The sequence below is a fragment of the Miniopterus schreibersii genome (assembly GCF_964146895.1).
Source record: "Miniopterus schreibersii genome assembly, chromosome: 1".
NCBI lineage: Eukaryota > Metazoa > Chordata > Mammalia > Chiroptera > Miniopteridae > Miniopterus > Miniopterus schreibersii.
The window spans coordinates 79,546,370-79,570,653 of NC_138101.1; the positions used below are offsets into that span (position 1 = coordinate 79,546,370).

Sequence of the window (24,284 nt, forward strand, 5' to 3'; positions counted from 1 at the left end):
CTCCCTTCCTCTCTCCCTAAAATCAATAAAAACATATTTTAAAAATAAAATAATTCCAATATAAAAAGTTAGCCAAAAGAAAGGAAGAAAGGAAAATAGTCAGCAAAGAACCTGGTACACAGTGAATGTTAATAAATGGTATCTACTATAATTATTAATAATACTGAAGTAAATTAAAACATAAAATATATTAACTTACCATATTTATTTTCAAAGAAGGACTGTGCAGAAACATGGGATGTATGCCAATGGGAAGAAATGTTTTTGCCTTTACAAAATCCAGGAAGTAGACTGTCTACCAATTGATCAATCTGTCCAATTTTTAATTCAGATAATCCAAGGTCCCTTAAGTTAAGCACAGGCTGTAAAACATTAAGTCAATCAAGTAAGCATTAATGTTATCAATATATTTAATTTATAGAGTACTTATCAGTTGAAACAATATGGGGTTTTTAAAAATCTAACGAATGTATTGATTTCCTTTTTCTTTTTAATATTTAAATTGGTGAAAATATTTTTATAGTTTTAGTTTTCCCAAAGTCAGCCATGTGAGGTTTGACAAAGGTTGAAAAAATTAGATTCTCAATGGTATCATCACCAGTCCTTGGAGCTTTAAACCATCCTCCAGTCTCTAATGCCCATAAATAAAAGCTCATTTGATAAATAAATTGTATGCTCTGGTACCACAGGATATCTCAACTCCTCTCGCCTCATTGCTGAGATCCTTCTTTAAACTGAGAGGTTCTGTAGTTACTCATATCCAACTTCATAAAGGAGGAAAACTAAAGAGTCAAAAATGTATGAAAACCATGCAATACACTTACCCTAAAACAATTCTAACATAACTACAGATAGCAGTGAATCCTTCCGTAAGGCCTGGGGCCATGAATCATCCCTTTTCCTGCATATCCATGCTGGATAGGCTACCTGCCAGTTAATCACTTAGTAGCCCTCTTGGTTATCAGATCCAAGACTGTATTCTTCGTTAGGACCGTAACTGCTCAAGTCACCCTTCTTTTACTTAATACATAATGGCCCCAAAGTGTAAAAGTAGTGATGCTGGCAATTCAGATACATCAAACAGAAAGCCATAAAGTACTTCCTTTAAGTGAAAAGGTGAAAGTTCTTGACTTAAGAAAAGAAAAAAAACTGTAAGCTGTGGTTGCTAAGATCTATGGTAAGAATGAATCTTCTATCAGTGAAACTGTGAAGGAAAAAAAAAAATTCATAGGATTCCAAGATGGAGATGGATTAAGAGGAAGCTGCACTGACACTCTCCGAGGACCAAACTGGAATTACAAATAAAATACAGAAAAACTATTCTGAATAATCAACTGAGGACTAGGTGGAGAGAACCCTTATAACCAAAAACATAAAGTGGTGACAACATAGACACTGGTAGAAAGTGTGAGGCACAAGAGGGCAGACTGGGCTCCTGCAGGCAGCAGTTGGAGTTCCGGAAGGATGTCTCAGCTGGGGGGGGGGGGGGGTCAACAGAGAACTCTGGGGTCCAAACCCCAAACTGGATCCCTAGCCCAGAGCACCAAAACTGAAAAGGTGCCCACATAACATCTGGCTGTGAAAAGCAACAGGGTTTCTGTCTGCCAGAGAGAGACGGGTAGTGATGCAGGCACACTCTTAAAAGGCCAATGCACTCACCTTGGGCTCTGGCAGAAGGAGGGCAGAGTGGACTGAAGTTGTGTGAAGAAAATCAAGGGGTGCTGGCCCTGGGGAGAGGTTGAGGGCAGCCATCTGAATTCCTGTGCTAAGTCATTCCCCCATACTGCAGAGAACATATTTCTCAAGCAGACCTTTACTATCCAGGAAGCTTTAGCCTGAGGGGGAAGCAATTGGAAAACCTCTCACCCCACCCTGTGAAGTTTACACCTTGCTGTGATCTACAGCCTCAGTCTCATTAAGAGACTGAATAACAATCAGCATTTGGATGTTTTGAATCTTTGCCTGATCTGCTCCTGGACACTGGGCTTAGAAAAGCAGATCCTGGCCCAGCCAGGCGTGGCTCAGTGGTTGAGCATCGACCTGGGATCCAGGCGATCAGGGTTCGATTTCCGGTCAGGGCACATGCCCGGGCTGCGGGCTTGATCAATGACTCTCTCATCATTGATGCTTCTCTCTCTCCCTCTCCTTTCCTCTCTCTGAAATCAATAAAGATATATTTAAAAAAAAAAAAGCAGACCGTGGTGCACAGCTCAGTCCTTTCCAAACACACCCAACCGCAGCAGAGGGAGCCATAAGCTGTGGATCACTGATAGCTCTAAACAAGGTCAAAAAAAATCTGACATTGGCCTGCACCAGAGACTGTCCAAAAAGACTGAGAGTCCTAGAAAGCCTACCTAATACATAGAAACAAACCCAAACAGGCAGCCAAAACGGAGAGACAGGAAAACAAGCCCCAAATGAAAGAACAAGAGAAGTCTCCAGAAGAAGAGATAAATGAAATGGAGATAAGCAATCTATCAGATACAGAGTTCAGAATAATGATTGTAAGGATGCTCAAAAGCATGAGAAAAGATATGGAAACTATGAAAAATGACCAGTCAGAAATGAAGAATGACACAGAAGAAATAAAGAATACATTGGAAGGAATAAACAGAAGATTAGGGGAAGCTGTAGATTAGATCAGTGAATTATAAGAGGGTAGGAAAAAAATCAGTCAGGGAACCAAAAAGGAAAAACAATTAAAAAATAGGAGGACAGTTTAAGGGAGCTTTGAGACAACATGAAATATAACAATATTCGCATCACAGGTATGCCAGGTGAAGAAAGTGAGCAAGGGATAGAGAGCTTGTTTGAAGAAATAATGGCAGAAAATTTCCCTAACCTGGTCAAGAAAAAAGCCACACAAGTTCAGGAGGCACAGAGAGTCCCAAGCAAGAACCCAAAGAGGCCCACACCCAGACACATCATAGTTAAAATGCCAAAAATTCAAGACAAAGAGAGCATCTTAAAGGCAGGAAGAGAAAAGTAATCCGTTACCTACAAAGGAGCTCCCATAAGGCTGTCAGATGATTTCTCGTCAAAAACTCTACAGGCCAGAAGGGAATGGTATAAAGTATTCAAGGTAATGCAAAACAAGTAGTCTGAAACCAATACTACAAGACTACTCTATCCCGCAAGGCTATCATTCAAAATAGATGGTGAACTAAAGAGCTTCCCAGACAAAAAAAAAGGCTAAAGGAGTTTATCACCACCAAACCAGCACTGCAAGAAATGTTAAAGGGACTGCTGTAATAATAAGAAATAGAGAAACATAGGCATAAAGAATTAAAAAGGCAATAAATAAGGACCTATCAATAATAACCTTAAGGACTTTAAGGGAGAGATCAACAGCAATACAGTCATAATCGTGGACTTTAACACCCCACTGACTTCAATGGATAGATCTTCCAGACAAAAAGTCAACACACAGTAACTCTAAATGGCACACTAGATCAGACGGATTTAATTGACATTTACAGAACACTTCCCCCCAAAGCTGCAGAATATACATTCCTCTCAAGTGTACATAGGTCATGCTCAAAGACAGACCACGTATTCGGACACAAAACAAGTCTCTCCAAGTTCAAGAAGACTGAAATCATATCAAGCATCTCAGATCACAATGGCATGGAATTAGAAACCAACTACAGTAAAAACACTCAAAACCATTCAAACACATGGAGGCTAAATAGCATGTTATTAAACAATGAATGAGTTACCAATAAGATCAAGAAAGAAATAAAAAACTTCCTGGAAACAAACGAAAATGAACACACAACCACCCAAAATATATGGGACACAGGGGAAGCAGTCCCGAGAGTGAAGTTCACAGCACTACAGGCTTATCTCAAAAAGCAAGAAAAATTTTTAATTAACTATCTAACCCTACAACTTAAAAGAATTAGAAAGCTCCCGTGAAGCCGTCTAGACCAAGGCGTTTGCTGGGAGTTTTTTGATTACTGCTTCGATTTTATCAGTTGTTATTAGCCTATTCAGGTTTTCTGATTCTTCCTGATTGTTTTACATGATCTAACTCATATGTGGGATCTAATGAACAAAATAAACTGATGAATCTCAGTGGGAAGGTGGGGTGGGGGAGTGGCTGGGGAGAGATTAATCAAAGAACTTATATGCATATAATGCATAACCCATGGACACAGACAATAGTGTAGTGAAGGCCTGGGGGTTGAGAGGTGAGGATGCAGGGTGGAGGGGATTAAAAGGGGAAAATAGGGGGGATATCAGTAATACTTTCAACAATAAATGTTTTTGAAAAAAATCTGAATGGTATCACATAAGTAATAACCTAGACGTGAATACCAAATCTACTTCCATATGAAAATTTTTATAAAGAATAAAACAAAGTAACTTTTCTATCTGTACAATAAAGTCAGAATTAGACATCTTTAATCATAAAGGAGATTAGGCTGATGACAAACCACCTTATTACGAATACCTAAACATAGAAAAATGCTTCAAACATGTTTACAACATACTACATCAAAATGCTTTCTCAAACAGCCAGGGTAAAAACTATTATTACCTCATTGCTGGGAGCCTCATGCTCAGGAACCACATCTCGATGCTGATTTTGAGAAACTGATGCACTGACAGAAGATGTGCTTTTTGGTGAATGGAAGGCATTGATGAGATGACTGAGAGGAACTGTAACCTAGAAAATGATGAAAGCTGATATTAAGCAGAATGTATAAGGACAAAACGAAACATTTCAAAAACATTTTTAAAAAGTATATATCCAGAATTTGATACTTCTCAGCTTCTCCCCTGCACCATACTGTTCTAAGTCACCATCACTTACATGTGGATTTTTGCAATAACCTCCTAACCGCTCTCCCTGCACGTGCTCTAGTAAAAACAAAGTCAGACCCATCATTCCTCTGCTCGAAACTCTCCAATGGCATCTCTTCTCACTTAAAAGAAAAGCCAAAGTCATAAATACTATGATACACAGAGCCCTCCATGGGTCTTCATTACCTTTCTGAATTTATTCACTATGTTCCCCTTCATTCTCTCTGCTCCAGCCCCACTGGGCTCCTTGCTGTTCCATGAACACATCTGGCAGGTCCTCACATCAAGGTCTGTGCACTATTTATTCCCTCTTGTGCAGTTAGTAACATAGCTTGCTGTCATACACTCAAGTCCTTAACTCAAGAGGAGTTCATCTAGACGGGCCGGGATGGCTCAGCAGTTGAACATTAACCTATGATCCAGGAGACTGAGGTTCAATTCCCAGTCAGGGCACATGCCCCAGTTGTGAGCTTGGTCCCCAGTGAGAGACGTGCAGGAGGCAGCTGATGAATTACTTTCTCATCATTGATGTTTCTATCTCTCTCTCCCCCTCTCCCCTCCTCTCTCTGAAATCAATAAAGATTTTTTTTTTTAAAGTTTATCTATGGATCCTGAGTATATCATCCTCCTGCACTGTGAATCTCAGTATTGAATTTCATTGTTAAAATTTTCACAGAGCTCAATCTCCAGGACAAGCCCTCTCCTTCCAGAGGCTAGGAGCTTAGGCCTTAGAGTTCCCACTTTCTGATCACTAGGTCTTACTGCTGACCAGACCAGCCTTAACGCTATCTAGAGACCCCACTGTAAGTCACTTAATTAGCATAAATCCAGGAGTGATACAAAAGGACTCCTTGTGAATAATTTACACTCCTATTGCTCACAAAATTCTACGGTTTTTTTGCCCTGGCCAGGTAACTTAGTTGGTTAGAGCATCATCCAGATACACCCAGGTTGCGTGTTCGATCCCAGGTCAGGACACATACAATAATCAACCAATGAATGCACAAATAAGTGGAAAACCAAAATCAATGTGTATATATTTATATATATGTAAAATCAAATTAAAGTTCAAGAAAATGAATAAGGAAAGAAATTCCAAGGGCTTTAGAAACTGTGCCAAGAACTGGAAACAAAGACCAAATATTTATTTTTTATTATACCACACTCTCCAACTAAAATATAAATTCCATGTGGCAAGGAATTTTTTTATATTATTTTATTTTTCTCTATTTCATTTTAGTTATATATTTAATATAAAATGCTTCATACAATACATAACTTACATATTTTACTCTATTTTATTCAATACTGTAGCTCAGTGCAGCTACAATGCACAAAGTAGATGTTAAATATTTGCTAAGTGAATGAATTAAATAGGTTCTCCCTATATTGCCAGGTTTTGCACTATGTGCTTTACTTACATTATCATTCATCCTCATTTAACAGCGACAAACATGTTGCTATTATAGATTCTATTTAATTAAAAGAGCAAGAATTTAAATAGGTTCAGTGGCATGTTCAGTCACACAGGAGTTAGTAAGCACAAAAGCAAGAATTCTAACCCAGATAATATGACTCCAGATTCCAAGTAAAAACTTTTCATTTCAGTTACTGACACAGAAATAAATTTATGATATGCTGTTAAATTAATAAAAAAAAAAACAAAAAACAGGCTGTAAAACTATCTTTAACATCTTAAGTCTACATTACTATAAAAAAATTTATTCTAAAAAGTGATGCCTTTGAATGGTTATAGGTAGTCTTTATTTCCTTATTTACTTTTTTTTTCAGCATTTTTGACAATGGGCTGTATTGATTTTAGAGCCAGAGAAAAACAATAAGCCCTTTTAAAACTAGGGGAATAGCCCTGGCCAGTGTTTCTCAGTGGTTAGAGTGTCGGCCCAAGCACGAAAGGGTTTCAGGCTCGATTCCAGGTCAAGGGCACATACCTGGGTTTTAGGTTAGATCCTGGACCCCGGTGGGGGTGCATGTGGGAGGTAATCAATCAATGTGTCTCTCTTTCTCCCCCTCCCACCATTCTTCTTTCACTCTCTAAAAATCAATGGAAAAAATATATCCTCGGGTGAGGATTAACAAAAACAAAACAAAACAAAACTATGGGAATAAAATTATGTTAAGTTCATATTCTCTACCCATTTCTTTGAAAATTTTTATTTTAGTTGTATCTATTCTCATTCAAAAAAAATTAAGTTGCTAAAAGATAGTTTGACCTCTTCTCTCTTAGTGTGTTAAATATCTTTTTAAAATTTTTTTTCAATTGTAGTTGACATAAAATATTGTAATAGTTTCAGGTATACAACATAGTGATTAGACATTTATATAACTTAGGAAATGATCACCCCAATAAATCTAGTACAAATCTAACACCATACATAATTACAATATTATCAACTATATTCCCTATGCTATACTTTACATCCCTATGACTATTTTGTAACTACCAACTTGTACTTCTTAATTCGTTCACCTTTTTCCTCCATCCCCTCAACTCCCTCCCATCTGGCCATGATCATATGTTCTCTGTATCTATGAGTCTGTTTCTGTTCTGTTTATTCATTTATTTTGTTCTTTAAATGCCACATATAAATAAAATCATATGGCATTTGTCTTTCTCTGTCTGACTTATTTCATTCAGAACAATACCCTCTAGGTCAATCTATGTTGTTGCAGATGGCAGGATTTCATTCTTTTGTATGGCTAAATCATATTGCATTTATATATATGTACCACATCTCCTTTATCCATTCATTTACTGATGAACAACACTTAAGTGTCTACCATATCTTAGCTATTGTAAATAATCCTGCAATGAACATATGGATGCATACGTTATTGTCTTTTTGAATTAGTGTTTTGAATTTGGATAAACACCCAGAAGTGGAACTGCTGGATTCTTCTCTTGTTAAAGCCTTTGTTTTAAAGTCTATTTTGTCTGGTATAAGTCTCTTTTGCCTGGTGTGTGTGTGCGTGTGTGTGTCCACTGTCATGAAATATCTTTTCCATATCTTTACTTTGTTTATGTGTGTCTTTTGATCTGTAGTCTCCTATAGACAGTACATGTAAGGATCTTGAGTTCTTATCCATTCAGCCACCCTATATCTTTTAGCATTTAATCCACTTAAAGTAATTGTTGGTAGAGCCCTGGTCAGGTTGCTCAGTTGGTTGGAGCATCATACTGATATGTCAAGGTTGCAGGTTAGATCTCCTGTTGGGGCACATACAAGAGGCAACCAATGGATGCATCCATGAGTGGAGTAGCCAATCAATGTTTCTCTTTCTCGCTCTCTCTTTCTCTCTCTCATCAATAAATTTTTAAAAATTAAAGTAATTTTCGGTAGATATGTAGTTATTGCCACTTTATTGTTCATATTTTCTTTTTCTTCTTCTTCTTCAATAAGTCCCTTAACAAAACAGTATGATACTGGCATAAAAACAAATATATTGACCAGTGGAACAGAATAAAGAGCCCAGAAATAAACCCATACATTTATGGTAAAGTGGGGGGAAAAAGAAAAAAAGTTCCTTTAACATTTCTGTTTTGTTGGAGTTAACATTTTCTTGTCTAGGAAGCTCTTTATCCTTCTATTCTAAATGACAGCTTTGCTGGGTAGAGTAATCTTGGCTGTAGGTCCTTGCTTTTCATCACTTTGGAATATTTCATGCCAATCTCTTCTGGCCTGCAAAGTTTCTGTTGAGAAATCAGCTGACAGTCTTTAAGGAGCTCCCTTGTAGATAACTAACAGCTTTTCTTTCGCTGCTTTTAAAATTCTGTTTTTCACCTTTGGCATTTTAATGATGACGTGTCTTGGTGTGGGCCTCTTTGGGTTCATCTTGTCTGGAACTCTGTGCTTCTTGGACTTGTATGTCTATTTCCTTGCCAGGTTAGGAAATTTTTAGTTATTCTTTCTTTCTTTTCTTTTTTATCCTTACCCAAGGATATCTTTTTCATTGCTTTTTCAAATAGAGCGGGGGGAGTGGGGGAGGGGGAGGGGGGGAGAGGGGGGAAAGGGGGGGAAGGGGGGAGAGAGAGAAACATCGATGTGAGAGAGACACATTGAGTGGCTGCCTCCCACTCAAGCCCCCACCGGGGCCAAGTGGGCAACCGAGGTACATTCCCTTGGCTGGAATCAAACCTGGGACCCTTCGGTCCATGGGCTCACACTCTAACCACTAAGCCAGACCGGCTAGGGCTAGCTGTTATTTCTTCAAATAGGTTTTCAGTTTCTTGTTCTCTCTTCTACTGGTACATCTATGATGCAATTGTTGGTACACTTGATGTTGTTCAGAGGCCCTTAAACTATCTTCATTTTTTTGGTTTCTTTTTTCTTTTTGCTGTTCTGATCAGGTGTTTTCTGCTTCCTTTCTTCCAAATTGCTGATATGATCTGCTGATTTTCTGTTTCATCTAATCTTCCATTTGTATGGAAAAGCCACTGGAAATGGCTTAGGTGGGCCTGAATGTTGGGTGGGGCTGGGTCTTGGGGAATCACCAAAGCTGGGTGAATAGTGTTATCCAGATTGATAGAGACTCCGATTTGGCACCCACCTGCTGGCTGGGGGGTAGGGAGGGCCTCAGCAAAGCCACAAAGACCTCTACCAGCACTCTATCTGGGCAAAAGCTGCCCCTCCAGTGCTCACCTTGAAGCCAGAACATGTCATTCCTCCCATATGTCCCTGGCACCTTTTAAGCTGCTGCTCCAGTACTTGAGTTCAGAGCAAGTGAGTCTAAATTAAGTCTGCCTTGACTCTTTAAGAGGATCACCTGGGTCTCCAGCAGCCTTCCATCTCACTCAGCCACAATCTTCACTGGTTTTCACAGGCAGAAGTTATAGGGACTTCTCTTCCAGGCACTGGAACCCTGGGCTTGGGAACCTGATGTGGAGCTGGGACCCCTTAATCCTCAGGGGAACCTCCAGAGCTGAGATATCCCTCCCGATTTTTAACCACCACAGGTGGGTATGGGAACAGCCAATTCCGCATCTCCACCTCCTATCAGTCTCACTGTGGCTTCTGTATATCCTTAGTTATAGGACTTCTGTTCAGCTAGACTTCAGGCGGTCATGAATTATGGTTGTTGTGTAGTTTAGTTGTAATTTTGATATGGTTGTGGAAGAGTACAGCACTGATCTAATCACTATCTTGACTAGAATTCTGGTTTGATCTCTTCAATGAAAAAGTTTACCTTCTGTGTCTTTCCTAACTTTACAGTTTAAATTCAAATGTATTTATCCAATTAAGCAACTAAGAATTACAAATATGTTTACCAACTCTCACAGCATAAAATGCATAAGGGTCCTATACGTCTAAGCCTGGTTCAAACTACCTATATTAAAAAATCTCTATCAACATCATGTACCACTAACTCTCCATCTACCTGTTGATAAATTCTCCTAAAATAGGGCCTTCTTGACGTAAACTTCTTGAAGTTCAATTTCAAAAGGTTTAATAGGCCAAGTCTAACTTCTTTTTCAAACAACTGGTAATTCTCCACACATTGTCATGCTGGTAAATAATGCCTTCATGCACGCAGCTGATCAAACAAGAAACACCTCTTCCCATTACCCCTCAAATCCAATCCCTCATGAAATTCTATTTTCCCCAAAATAAACCTCATCCCCTTCTTTCCATAACCAAAGCTACTTTAATTGTGCATTATCCCTCTTCTGGATTCACTGAGGTAGCATTCTTAACTGAAAATATGTCCAGTCCTGCCTATTAGCTGCCTCCTGCATGCCCCTTACTGGGGACTGAGCCCTGAACCAGGTATGTACCCTGACCAAGAACCCAACCAATTACCTCTGGGTGCATGGGAGGATGCTCAATCAACTGAGCCACAACCAGCCAGGGCTCCAATTCATTCTTCATTTGACTAACTCCTACTCATCTTTTACTTCACATCAGCATCAAGATCCTACATTTGCTTTTTTTACCTGGCACATTACTGGTTCCCAGTAAATAATCACTTCTATTTTCTATTATCCAGCAAAACAAACAACACAAAACCCAAGAATGTACAAATTACACAAAGGAACATAATTATATGGCTTTTTTAAATATATATACTTTTTTACTTTAGAGACAGAGTAAGGGAGAGGGAGGGGGAGACAGAGAGAGCAACACCTACTGATGCTGTACATAAATCCAACCCGGACCGAACCCAAAACCTGGGTTTGTGCCCTGCCCAGGAACCAAACCAAGACCTTTTGATGCACAGGAAGACATCACATCTGCCAGGGCATAATTATATGTTTAAACCAAGAAACTAAAGAGCATTCAAAAAATTATTTTAAAATCTGAATGTTTTCAAAACCCATTTGCAAAACTGTAAGAACTCTCAAGAAAAAAAACTTTTCAAAATGACACAGAGAAAAGACCACGTGAAAAACATGTGAAGATACATGGCCAACAATAGCCAAGCAGAAAATGTTACTATGAAAAGAGATTTAAAAATAAACCAAAAACAAAACATTGATACAAGTGATTTGTTGTAAGAGAAGATAATGGAAAAACCTTCGAAATCATTTTTCTCTGCCCCATCTTTGGAAGCTGAATCAAAATTTAACTAACTACAGGCAGCCAATAACTTGAAAATACCCATTTGTTAGTCATTTATGGTCCAAAAAAAAACGTTGTGGCACATTATTCCAATTATTACAGTATGTTTCTGTTAAATTCCATTTAAAGGGAAAGAAAAAATAGGGGATCGGAGGGGGCAAAAACAGAAAAGTAAATACTTGCTTCCTCCACATCTATGGCAAAGACGTCTCCGCCATCCAATCTCCACCCCCTGAATGTCCGGCACTAAACAATGCCTGATGGATCCTCTAGCAAAAATTCCACGCAATCAACTCAACAAGGCAAGCTCTCCATCACGCTTATATCATGCCACTGCTTCACCGTCTGCCCTTTACTCTCTGCGATACCCCTGATTCGTTCTCGCCCCCAGAACTTGTGTCGATCTAATCGCTTCCCTCCAACGATCCCTTAAGAGAAACCGCTTCCAAGAAAAGCAAATGGCAAACAGACGCAGGCGGTGATGGGGGGTAGGAGATTGGGGACAGATGGACTAGATGCCGGGACTCACCTGGGGCTGCACAGTGCTCGAAAAGGAAAACATCTCCTCCGGGCCCTCAGCGACCTCACCCGCCTGCTGAAACTGACCTTCCGTCCACCGCCAGGCAGGGAGGCGCTGAGCCCTTTTCCCCCCTTCTTTTTCTCCCTCCCCTTACCCGCGCTCTTCCTAGAAACGGAAGATGGCCGCCCCTTCCTACAGCTGCTGCATCGACAATCTGCCCCGGAAAGCAAAGCTGTAACGCAACAGTACTTCCGAGGCAGGCGGAAAGCAAAGCGCTAACGCAACAGTACTTCCGGGGCAGGGGAGCACCGCCTATCTTGGCGTACGGCTGCACTCGGCCTCTTCCGGTGGTGTTTCTGCCAGTGCTGCTGGACCCCGAAGTAGTTGATGTTGATGTTGAATAGCACATTTGCTGACCTCAGTAGTTCTCTGGCTGTATTTTTCCTTTTTTTTTTAGGGACTGGCATCCGCCCTGTTAAACCTTTCCACTGCTTCCTTATGCAATGAATTGTGTCCCGACTGGAACAGAGTGAGCTGTGAGGTCTTGTGTTACAAGTTAGTGTTCTTTATCTGCCTCACAATAAGTAGAAAATTCTAATTCTTGATGCGAATCTGCTTCAGTCAGGCAAGTTACATCCTGTTAAAATATCAGGTTACAGGGCCACCGCCCCATTCCTGCTGTTCCAGTTTCTCCGCGTCTACGATTTCACTAGCCACCATTTTCCAGAACAAACACAAACGGTTTACAATTCGGGGGGCGTGGAGGGGAAGAGGGTAAGTCGACAAGGAGTTAAAAACGAAAAAGCAAAGTCAGGGTCCCAAAAGCCTCCTTTGAAGGTCGGGAGTAAACTCTTCAGATCCCGCGATTCAGATTCAGGTACCCGATGTCCCTTTTATTTTTTGCGGCACCGCCTTACCCACCCCCTCTCCTGACAAAGTGCGCAGTGGTCCCTGCCCTGGAGGGCAGTGGTTGGTTGGAGAATTTCCCAGCGTCCGGGCCGCCGCGCCTATTGGGTCCTTCAGCGTCTTCGAAGGGGAAGTGACAGAAATGGGGCCGCGCAGGGCTGGACTCCGCAAGCGCGGCGGCGTGGTGACGTCACGGCCTGCGGGCGGCCTGGGCGGAGCCTTACTTTGAACCCAGTTGGCGGGAGTTGGGGCTGGGACAGGGACTTTGGCGGCTGCTGCCGGCTTCAATTGGGGCTGCCTGCAATGGAGCCCACCGCGGGGGGCGAGATGGAGAGTGGAAAAGGCTCGGCTGCAGGGAAATGCGTGAATAGCATCTCGGTGCCAAGACCTCCCTCCATTGAGGAATTCACCATAGTGAAGCCCATTAGCCGTGGCGCCTTTGGGAAGGTGTATCTGGGACAGAAAGGCGGCAAGTTGTATGCGGTCAAGGTAAGAAGTCAAGGAGTAAAGCAAGGGAAAGAGTCCGGCCCTTCGGCCCTTATGTCTGCCCCCTGAGTTGAGCAGGCCCCAGGGCCGCGGGAGCAACTAGACTGAGCGGCCTGGTTGCTGACTTCTCACCTGGGGTGACGTCGGCGCAGGCTAGTCGGTCGTCTCGGCCACGCCCTTCCCTTCACACCGCGAATGCTTAGGAGACGCCGGAACTTCTCAATCCTTTATACGGATTTGGCCTTTACAAGGATTAAGTTTGCAACTTAATATTTGAAAAAGTTATTTTCCAAATTATGTTTTAATTACATCAGTTTGATCAAAATTAATTTTTGGCCTACTACGTGACCAGAAGATCTCATTAAACAGCCTAGTTTTTTTCTCATCAAACCTTCCATTATAAATCTAGAATGTATTTTTATTCAAAGACGAAACTGAAATATGTCCTAAATCAGTCTTTTATCCTTGCAGCAGTATATAGCATTTCACAAGCATTCAAGAGCTTTCAATGTGTTTGAAGCTGTTCGGGCCATTCTTGCTTATCCAATCTCACAGTTTCAGCAATTAGTGGACATGATAAAGGGAAGAAGCAGCAGTCTGAGTGGCAGGAGAAAGTTTCAACTTTCTGTTGGACATTGCTATGTAAATGTCTAGCAGGCATCTCCAAATTGTACTCGCCTAACCTTAACCAGTTCTCGCCACCTAACTACCTAAACTCTGAACCTCCTTTTAATACCACCACCATCATCCCTGTCATAACCTGAGTCATTTAACTTTCCTCTGCTTCATCTTTTTTTTTTAATATATCTTTATTGATTTCAGAGAGAGGAAGGGAGAGGGAGAGATAGATAGAAACATCAATGATGAGTCATTGATCGGCTGCCCCCTGCATGGCCCCCACTGGAGATCGAGCAGAAACCTGGGCATGTGCCCTGAACAGGAATCGAACCGCAATGTCCTGGATCCTGGGTCGATGCTCAGCCGCTGAGCCAGGCCTGGCTAGGCAGTCTGCCTCATCTGTGTATCCTATCTTCTCACCCAGTCTTGTAAGTTGTCTCACATTATTACCCTTTCCATCCCCTCCCCAAGTTTGCCCTTCATTTTGTCTTCCTCCTCTTTAATTCATTCTCTCTTTCTTCCTTCTTAAAAATACAATTTGGTTTTTTAGTAAATTAAAGATTGGGTAACCACCACCACAGTCCAATTTTAGAACATTTCTACCGCCCCCAAAAGATTTCTCCTGCCCATTTGCAGTGCCTACTGCCGTTTACACCCCTCCGAGGTAACTAACAATCTACTTTCTATCTCTATAGGTTGTCTTTTCTGGACATTGCATGTAAATAGAATCATACACTATATGGTCTTTGGTCTTTGTCCACTTGACATGTTTTTGAGGTTCAACAGGCCTTCATTTCCATACCTGGTCAATTGGAATAGCCCCCTAACTGGAATCACTGTTTTATTTTTTCATCCCTTCCTTAGGCTGTGGCATACAAGCTAAAGTCCAAACTCCTTAGAAAAGCATTCATTTAAAAAAAAGAGAAAAGAAGAAAAAACATTCCTGCTTCATTCTGGCTCTAAACTTCCACGCATATCTTCCACATATCCTGTGTTCTAGCCACTCCAGACAATTGACTAGTCCCTAAATTCTGCATTTTGTCTTCCTTCTGGGCTTATGTTTATTTTGCTTCCTCCTTAATTACTTCTACCCTTCTCTTCTTATTTATGTATTAAGATTCATCTTAGCCCCCCTTCAAACATTCCCTGACCTTTCAGACCCATCCCATTGAAATTAACTCTTCCTTGCTTCCTGTGTTCCCAAGATGTTTTGCTTTTCCTTCTACTGTACTTACTAATCAGTCATTATCAGTTGTTGAAATGAAAACACCAATTCATTTTTCAGTATTTATTGAGCACCCGCTTCATTTGTAGGATCTGGGCTACATTGGTGAACAAAACAAACCTGCCCAAATAAAATTTCTATTCTAGTGGGATGATAGGTGAAATCATGTTACAAACTGGCTTTGCCAATTTCCCACAGTTTTCTTATGGTAAGGATGTAAGGTTGGAATTTACAATGTATTCATGATTTTATTAAATACTCTAATGAATCTTTGGAAGTAACATGCCTTCTTTTCCTTGAGATAGTTCTGGAACTTGATCTCAGTGTTACTGACTATTTAGTTAGGGCTCCACATTTAATGTAGATTATAGTTTTGCCTCTGTACCAATTACCTTGAAATGTGAAAAAAGTGATTAGTTATTTTTTGTAAGACAGTATTTGAGACTAAGTTTTAGTAGTTCTTACCATTCTTAAGATTTTATTCTCTAGGCAAACTTTCTACATTCTCCCTCTTTCTGATTCTATTTCCATCCCTCAAAGAATCGGGAGTAAAAAACATATACAGGGTGTCCCAAAAAAATGTATGCACACACTTTGAATAATTATAAAGGCAGTGCGTATACACACTTTAACAGCTGATAGTTCAATTTTGAAAATGAAATGTATTTTAATGAACACTGCCTTTATGATTATTCAAAGTGTGTGTATACATTTTTTTGGGACACCCTGTATATTAGTTACTATTTCTCTGTGCCAAGGTTCCTGGTTATCTGTGAGCTATTAGGAATGTTACTATCTTTTACTTTGTTATAAGAAGAGCAGAACATGCCCTGGCCAGTGTGGCTTAGGTTAAGAGTGTCGGCCTGCACACCAAAGGGTTGTGGGTTCAATTCCCGGTCAAGGGCACATAACTGGGTTGCAGGGTTCGATACCATCCCCAGTTGGGCCCAATTGTTGTGAGAGACGTCGATGTTTCTCTCTCTTTTCCTCCCTCCCTCCCTTCCCCTCTCTCTAAAAGTCAATGGAAAAAAATAACCTCCAGCGAGGGTTAACAACAACAAAAAAAGGAGCAGAACAGAAACTTTTTTTGTCCCTACTAATATGCAGAGCAATCAAGGAGCATTTGTTTACTTCTTTTTCCTTTTCAAAAGGGATGTAATACTTCTGAAACTTAATATCAAGATAAGCAATTCTATGTTGAAATGTTCTGCTTTTGTTTTTTCCATATTAACTTTTTCTGGCAGTTTCCTGATGGCGATGTGAGGTACAAATGACATGTATGTTTTTTCTCTCTCTTGTTGTTTCATGATGGTAATTTCAACCCTGAGAACAATTTGTAATTAAAAAATAAAATGAATGTCTGTCGTCATGTTATCTACTGTAGGTTGTCAAAAAAGCAGACATGATCAACAAAAATATGACTCATCAGGTACAAGCTGAGAGGGATGCACTAGCCCTAAGCAAAAGTCCTTTCATTGTCCATTTGTACTATTCACTGCAGTCAGCAAACAATGTCTACTTGGTGAGTAAACAGTTTTACTTTTTTGTCTTCAATCAGCAATCACTGAACCCAGTGACTTAAGACTAAAGTCTCTGGGCTCAGATTACATGGGTTTAAATTCCAGCTCTTGCATTTACAGTCAAACCTCCGTTCTCAAACAATTCGGTTCTCTACCAAGTTGTTTATGGGAAAATTATGTCATTTGTTGAACAACCCTTTCATGCTGATACGTCAGCATGACAAAAGGTGTCTCTCGGGCCACAAAGTAGAGAATTTGAGTCAGAATCTCTGAGGAAAATGTGCTGTGAATATTTTTGTGGGTTTTTTTTTGCTTTTGTTGTTGGTGAAATTGATGATTAGCACAATTTTAAAACATAAAGAGGCCATCAAGAGTGCTAATGTTGCTAAGGGTGTGAAAGAAACATGATCATAGGCAACTAAAGAGGAAGAAAAACTGTTGTTGATTTGAATAAAGGAAAAGCAGTTAGCCTGTGATAGCATTTCAGAGGCAGTGATAAGTGAAAAAGCAAAGATGCCTCACGTTGACTTCTTAGAAGACATGCTGGAACGAGTGCTGAAAGTGATTTGTTTAAGGCCAGTAGACGGTGATTCAATTGACTTAAGAAAAAAAGTGTTTGTTTATAGATTAAACAGTGCATTAGACATGTACTGTATATAAGGAAGATTAAAACGGAATCATTTGGGGGTCTGGAATGAATGAATTCAATTTACATTACAAATCGCTTCTCGAACAGCCTTCCTGAACAAATTAAGTTCGAGAATTAAGGTTCCACTGTACTAGCTTTGGCCAAGTTACCTTACCTGTCCTATTAGTCACACTTCTCTGGAGAAAAAGAATGGGGGGTTGGAGAGAGAAGGGGGAGGTTTATTTTAAGGAATTGCCCTCAGTGATTGTGGGGACTGGCCAGTCTGAAATCTGCAAGGTAGGCTTGCAGGCTGTAAATCCAGGAAAGAGTTTGAAACCAGACAAAGAATAGGTCAGGGCTGCCTGTCACCATTTGAGCCTGTTAAGCAGAGACAGAGTTGAATCATACATGAGCACTTACTCCAGTAATGTGGGCAGTATGGAGGAGCAGCAGGTCATCCACAAAAATCTGCTCTATCTCCCCTCATAAGCCAGCTGCTTATATTGGGTAGAAGGACAAAGATTCCATGGGAAAGTAGGAACTACTGGCATGGGGAAGTAGGCGAAGTATAATGGTTACAGGTTACAAGCAGTGCGGGCTGGGGGTCGCAAAGGATGGGCACCTCCATTGTTTCTGCCACAAGGTTGGTAATCTTCCATGATGATAGGCAGTACTCGGAACAGGAGAATGGGCTGCATTCCGAGGTTAATTCCCATGTCTCAGGGCATACAGCTCTCAGACAGATCAGAATGCTTTCTCTAATCAGAACAGAACAATCCCAGTTAACAGAGCATGATTAATATTTCTTACAACTATAGTTAGTCCCCATTGTTCTATTTCTGCCCCTAACAAGTTGACATTGCAGCTCCAATCCAAAAGCAATGTAGAGGCAGAATTCCCTCTTTTTGGCTAGGGTGTGGATGGGGGCGGCGGCTACAGGTGGAGGACAACACTTCTGTCTTTTTTTTTTCTTCTTAAGGCCTTGAACTGGTTGGATGAGGCCCAACCACATTAAGGAGGGTAAACACCTTTTACTCAAAATCTACAGATTTAAATGTAATCTCATCTAAAAAAAACTTTCACAGCAACATTTAGATTGATATTTCACCAAATAATCTGAGTACCGTGGCTTAGCTAAGTTCACATAAAATTAATCATGTGTTGTTCATTTTGGTCAATAGCAGACTATATATAGCACAGTGATCTCATAAAATGTTAAGGGAGCTGAGAAATTCCTATCTTTTAGTGACCTTGCAACTTCATAGCACAGTGCATTACTCATGTGTTTGTGATGATGCTGGGGTAACAAACCTACTACACTGCCAGTCATATAAAAGTATAGCACATATAATAATGTACAGTACAGTTGCAGGGAGGTAGAAGTGGAAGAAGGTATAGGGGGAATAAATGGTGATGGAAAAAAAATCTTTTAAATAAAATTTTTTTTTTAAATCAGAGGGAAAAAATAATGTACAGTACATAATACTTTATAATGATAATGAGTGACTATGTTACCAGCTTATGTACTTACTATACTATACTTTTTATAATTATTTTACAATATACTCTTTCTACTTATAAAAAAAAAGTTTGTGGTAAAACAGTATGCTGTGTTAGTTACTCCAGTAGCACTCTCATAATCTCGAGTTTACTGCCTCTCTTGATCGCTTCATTTTCTTTTCTGCTCTATTTAATCGCATGTTGTTTTGTACAGGGTTATAGCCTAGGAGCAATATGTTGTACAATATAGCCTTGGTGTGTAGTTGGCTGTACTGTCTAGGTTTCTGTAAGTGCACTCTGTGATGTTTGTACAACGACAAAAATGCATAAAGACAGTTCTCAGATTGTATTCCTATCATCAAATGACATGTCTACAAAATGAGATATCTATCTCAAAGGTTGTTATGAAATTTCAGTAGGTTAATATAAAGCCTGAATAACAATGTGTGGCACATAGTGATAAACTTACTTGATAAGAAAAGGACATATAAATACGAGAAAAACTCATGGACACAGACAACAGTGTGGTGATTGGTGGGGCGGGAGAGAGGTGGAAGAGGGTATAGGAGAATAAATGATGATGAACGGAGAATTCACTTGGGGTGATGAACACAATACAGTGTACAGTCCATGTGTTGTAGAATTGTGCACCTGAAACTTGTGTAATTTCGTTAACCAATGTCACCCTGATAAATCCAATAAATAGGGGGAAAATAGACACATAACAGAAATATTAAAGTTTCGTGTATAATAAGAAAGATATTAGGAAGGGGTGGATTTGGAGGGTGTGGAGTTTGAGAGGTGCTTGCTTTTCATTTAAAGGAGCAGCTTACACTCTATTTAATTCCAATGAATTGGAGGGGGGCAGGCAGGAAGAGGTGAGGATGGCAGATATTTTGACTACAAATGCTACAAGTCCTTCTGACTTCAGAGATGGTCTGTGGATTAACTTTGGTAACTCCAATAGCTTCTGTTTAGTATGTACAAGTGGTTTTCTGTGGGTGAATTTTACTTCAGCATGTAGATTTTAGACCTGGGATTTATATTTATCAACAGAAGGCTCATTCCATTTGTGATCTGACTGTCCTTAAGAGTGTAAGCCCTTTATCGTTGATATGCTAAAGCTCTCTTGCATCTCAGTGGAACATAATTGTGCCACACTTCAACTTTTGCTATACCCAAAACTTAGATTGAGCAGATCTCTAATATTGAAGAACATGATACACAGCTTCAAACTATAGACCTGGTCATTTAGGATACATTATAAAAATAGAGTCTATTCTAAAACTCCTTTGGTACCTCGGGGTTAAATATATTTCTAATCTTTCAGTAAATCTGTGAGTATATTTAGACTCATGTTAAATGTTACAAACCAATTGTTTAATTAATGCATCAAATGTGATCATATTGTAAATACTATTTTTCTACCAGTGTTTTTCCACTTAGTAAAGTGGTGACCTGATAAAATCACACAGATTTATTTATGAATTCCATAATTTCTATTTAACTGTTTGGTTGGGGTTTATTATTCTAAACAACTCGCTCTAATAAATACCTTAGCATGAATTGCAGTATGTGGTTGTAATGACCTCTGTGGGAGATAATACCTGATAATGTTGGGGAAAGATGTTGGTGTGAAGATAACCAATTTGTATTGGAATTCACCCTCAGAGCAAGCTTAAAAACAGCCCCTCAGAAGATCCCTATGCTCTGAGAAAGCATGAGATGGGGGTCTACTTTTTAGGAATATGCACTTTTTGAGTGGGTTAAAAAATATATAGTAGCAGTAAGAAAATGAAAACCAAAGGATAAGAATAATTGACTTTCCTTCTTTTAAGCCAGTGTGGTTGACAAACTATGTCCCAAATCTGACCTGTTTCTGTATAGCCTGTGAACTAAGAATACTTTTTGCATTTTTTAAATGTTGGTAAAAGATCAAAGGAAGAATAATATTTTATGATACGTGAAAATTATATGAAATTTGAATTGCAGTGAATAAAGTTTTATTAGAACACAAATAACCTCTTCCTTTTGTTTACATATTGTCTACTCTCATGTACCAACAGACCATGTGGCTAACAAAAGCCTAAAAATATATACTATCTGCCTCTTTACAGAAAAAGAAGGGAACATTGTATGTCATTTCCAAAGCAGGTAGGGAACTATTTGATCCTTTAATTCTTATTGGGGCTCTCTGCTACCTTTACCACATACTGTTTCCTAGGCAACATATGTGTCTTCCCCAATGCTGTGACTGGCTGTGGCATCAATCCTGACTTAGCCCTATGGCAGCCAGGGGTTTCCACAACCCTACTCTAACAGTGGTGGTTGATAGGCTAGGTCAACATGCTCAGTGTGTTAGATTTTTTTTCAATTCTGTGTCCTAAAACGAGTGGAATGAGTAAACAGCTATAATTTTTTTTTTCCTATTCCTGAAATTGGATAGGAGATCATATCTTATCTACTAACTTCATCACTGATTTAGATCCTTGATACCCAAAGCATGGTCCACAGCCAAGGAAACTCATCATCATCTGGGAGCTTATTAGAAATGCAGAATCTCAAGTCCCACTCCACGATCCTCAGGCACATTGAAGTGTGAGGAGCACAGGTTTAGACAAAAACAAAAGATTTCCTAGAAATGGGAAGCTATTTTGAGGAAAAAAGATAAGGTATGACTGAACTTAGCCACAATAATAAAAATGTAATTGACTATTATGTGTCAGGTGCTATTCTAGGAACAGGAACATAAAGATGAAAGCATTTCTTATGAAAATGGTTAAACATACACAAAAATCTAAAGATTAACCTAATGAACCTGATCAACCTTTCATGGAAGGGTTTTAGCATCCTTTGATTCATTGCCTGGATACATTATCTTATTAAGGCTTAAAGATGATGATTTTTACATTTTTATTATTGCTTTAGCTCTGATTAGCTGGAATTCTTCTATAAAGAATTTCCCCTTATCATCCAATTATTACTCTGAAGTACAGCTTTTATGAGGAAAGCAGGATTAGTGCTTGATACTTTCCCTTTCATCACCAGTTTTCAGAAGAGCTGCTTCCAAATGTTTATAGTTTTAGTTTTTATTAAGCATCTTTATGAATTTATGAAATTGTATAGATTTATAACATAGGTTGTATGTGATTTAATCCACTGTAGTCAAATTTAAATTGTCCTATCTTTAGTGAGTGGGAACCTCTTTGTTTAATTATCTTTTTATACTGTCCCAGCATTCTGATAGCGTCCTTTCTTTCTGGCATGACAAGATACTTAAGGAATATTTTGTATGTGTCCTGTACTAGACCTGGGCAAGGAAGTCTAGCTACTTTTATTGGGAAATGGGAAATAGTGTTTAGAGACCACAGTCTAGGTAATAGTGATTAGTAAAGCCCGTTGCCAGTAGGCATTTCTTTTAGGCCTTTTCAGTGGACAGACTAGGAGAGACATATTTTTATAGAAAGAGGAAAATATAATATGAATTCATACTGACATTTTCTTCCATGGAAATCATAGAATTTTTGCTTAACATCTTGAAAAATATATAAATTATAAAAATGTTTGGAGGGAAAAATATGTATTTTTTTTACCCTGAGAATCTAAGATCCTAATAATATTAACAAAATTACTTATTTGCTTTAACATGCAATATATGTATGTCTAATATTTTCAAAATAACAATACTAATATTGTTTTACACTAAAACAACTGGATTCGATTTAGGATTTCTTTGTAGTTCTTTTTGTCCTTGAGATATACTTTCAAGTTCTGTTTTTTGAAGTCACTTGACATAATTCTCTGTGTGGGTATGAAACCTGATATAGAGGTAGGTGCATTTGTTCCCCCTTTATATCAGAGATTTCTACTGAAAGGGGAAATCCATAAAAGTACAAGAAGAAAACTGATATCACTATTTTTTATAATCATAGAATGGTGCAAGACTTACTAAGTACAACATAAAACTTACTTAAATTTTAAAACATGACACAAAATACTATATACATAGTCAAATGACATGTTTGGAGAAAATATTTATTGTCCAAAACAGACAGCCCGGCCAGGTGTGGCTCAGTGGTTGAGCATCGGCCTAGGATCTAGGAGATCAGAGGTCGATTCCCTGTCAGGGCACATGCCCAGGTTGTGGGCTCTATCCGAAGTCGGGGGCATGCAGGAGGCAGCTCATCAATGACTCTCTCATCATTGATGTTTCCATCTTTCTCTCCCTCTTCCTTCCCCTCTCTGAAATCAATAAAGATATATTTTTAAAAAATAAATACAAACAAAGGACTAATTTTACTACTATGTAAAGAGATTTTACAAATCAATAAAAAAGGATAAAAACCCCAGTAGAAAGTGGGCAAAGAATAGAAGTGGTTCACAGAAGAAATAGAAAAGGCCAAAAATAATGTGTAAAGATGCTACATCTCCATATAAATAAACATTTAAACTGGTCCACCTTTTCTTTCTTAGATTTTATGAATTCCATAAAATAGACTGACAAAGATGAAAAGGATTGGTAATCACTGTTGTTGAGGATACAAGCAAATAAGCATCTCATAAGCTCAAATACAGTATCCGTTTGCTTATTTCCCTACTATTGAACTATAAACTCTTCAGGGGAATGACTACATTTATTCATGCTTAATTCCCAGTACTAGCACAGTATGTAGCACAGATCCTGTGCTTAATAAATGTTTCAGTGATTGATCGCAGCAACAAATATCGACTAACTTCTATGTACCAGGGAGATTATTAACCTACGGATGAAAGAAATGACCTTGTTTTATTAAGTTCTTAGTAGGCAGTATTTTATAGTTTAAAACTATAGAAAATTTTAGAATAATAACCTGTATGTATAAAAGGAATAATAGAACTTTGCAACCACACATAGCAATAATGGAATCATCTGTAGTTACATAATGCTAAAATCATTGCATGAAGTTTGTTGGGAAACAGGTTATTTATAAAATATCAAAGTATCTCCCCCAGATTAATTATTAATTACAAAGGGGGAAAAGTACTTTTGTACTTTTCAATGAAGAAATCTGGAAGTCACAACTTTAAGTGATCAAAGTTAACAACACCAGTAATAGAACACACTGATGTTAGTTGAGTATCTCACCTGGTGGGGGTCACTGAGAAGGATTCAACATCGCTAATGTAGTATTCCTGCCAAAGATGCATAACTTGAATTGAATCATAAGGAAATTATTAGATGGCATGAAAGACTGCCGCCCACTACCCCCCTCCCCCCAAAAAAGCTAATAACTGTTTAAGATTAAAAGACACTAAAAGAGATGTGGCAACTAAATCCCATGCTTAGGCATGGGGGATGGGGAGAGATGCTCTCGGGGACAATATTGAGATCAGAGATATGTGAATATGGACAATAAAAACAGCATCATATTAGGGTTAAGATCTCAGAATTATATTATGCCATAGTGTGTGAGAACATCCTTGTTAGCAGATACATGATTAAGAATTTAGTAGCGAA

General features: G+C 39.1%; 2 protein-coding genes across 3 annotated transcripts in view; one reads left to right on the forward strand and one right to left on the reverse strand.

Moving 5' to 3' along the window:
- Window positions 1-12,125, reverse strand: part of YME1L1 (YME1 like 1 ATPase) — a 52,577-nt gene extending 40,452 nt beyond the window's left edge. Inside the window, exons 1-3 of the mRNA XM_081157547.1 lie at window positions 11,914-12,125; window positions 4,544-4,672; window positions 200-362 (exon numbers count right to left, since the gene is read on the reverse strand). Coding sequence (XP_081013673.1) covers window positions 200-362; window positions 4,544-4,672; window positions 11,914-11,946 — 325 coding nt within the window. The 5' untranslated portion in view covers window positions 11,947-12,125. The remainder of the gene's footprint in view (window positions 1-199; window positions 363-4,543; window positions 4,673-11,913) is intronic.
- A 942-nt stretch (window positions 12,126-13,067) lies between these two features.
- MASTL (microtubule associated serine/threonine kinase like) overlaps window positions 13,068-24,284 on the forward strand; it is a 32,518-nt gene continuing 21,301 nt past the window's right edge. For both annotated transcript variants that reach the window (XM_081143876.1, XM_081143877.1), the window contains exons 1-2: window positions 13,068-13,299; window positions 16,524-16,661. In XM_081143876.1, coding sequence (XP_081000002.1) covers window positions 13,114-13,299; window positions 16,524-16,661 — 324 coding nt within the window. In that variant the 5' untranslated portion in view covers window positions 13,068-13,113. The remainder of the gene's footprint in view (window positions 13,300-16,523; window positions 16,662-24,284) is intronic.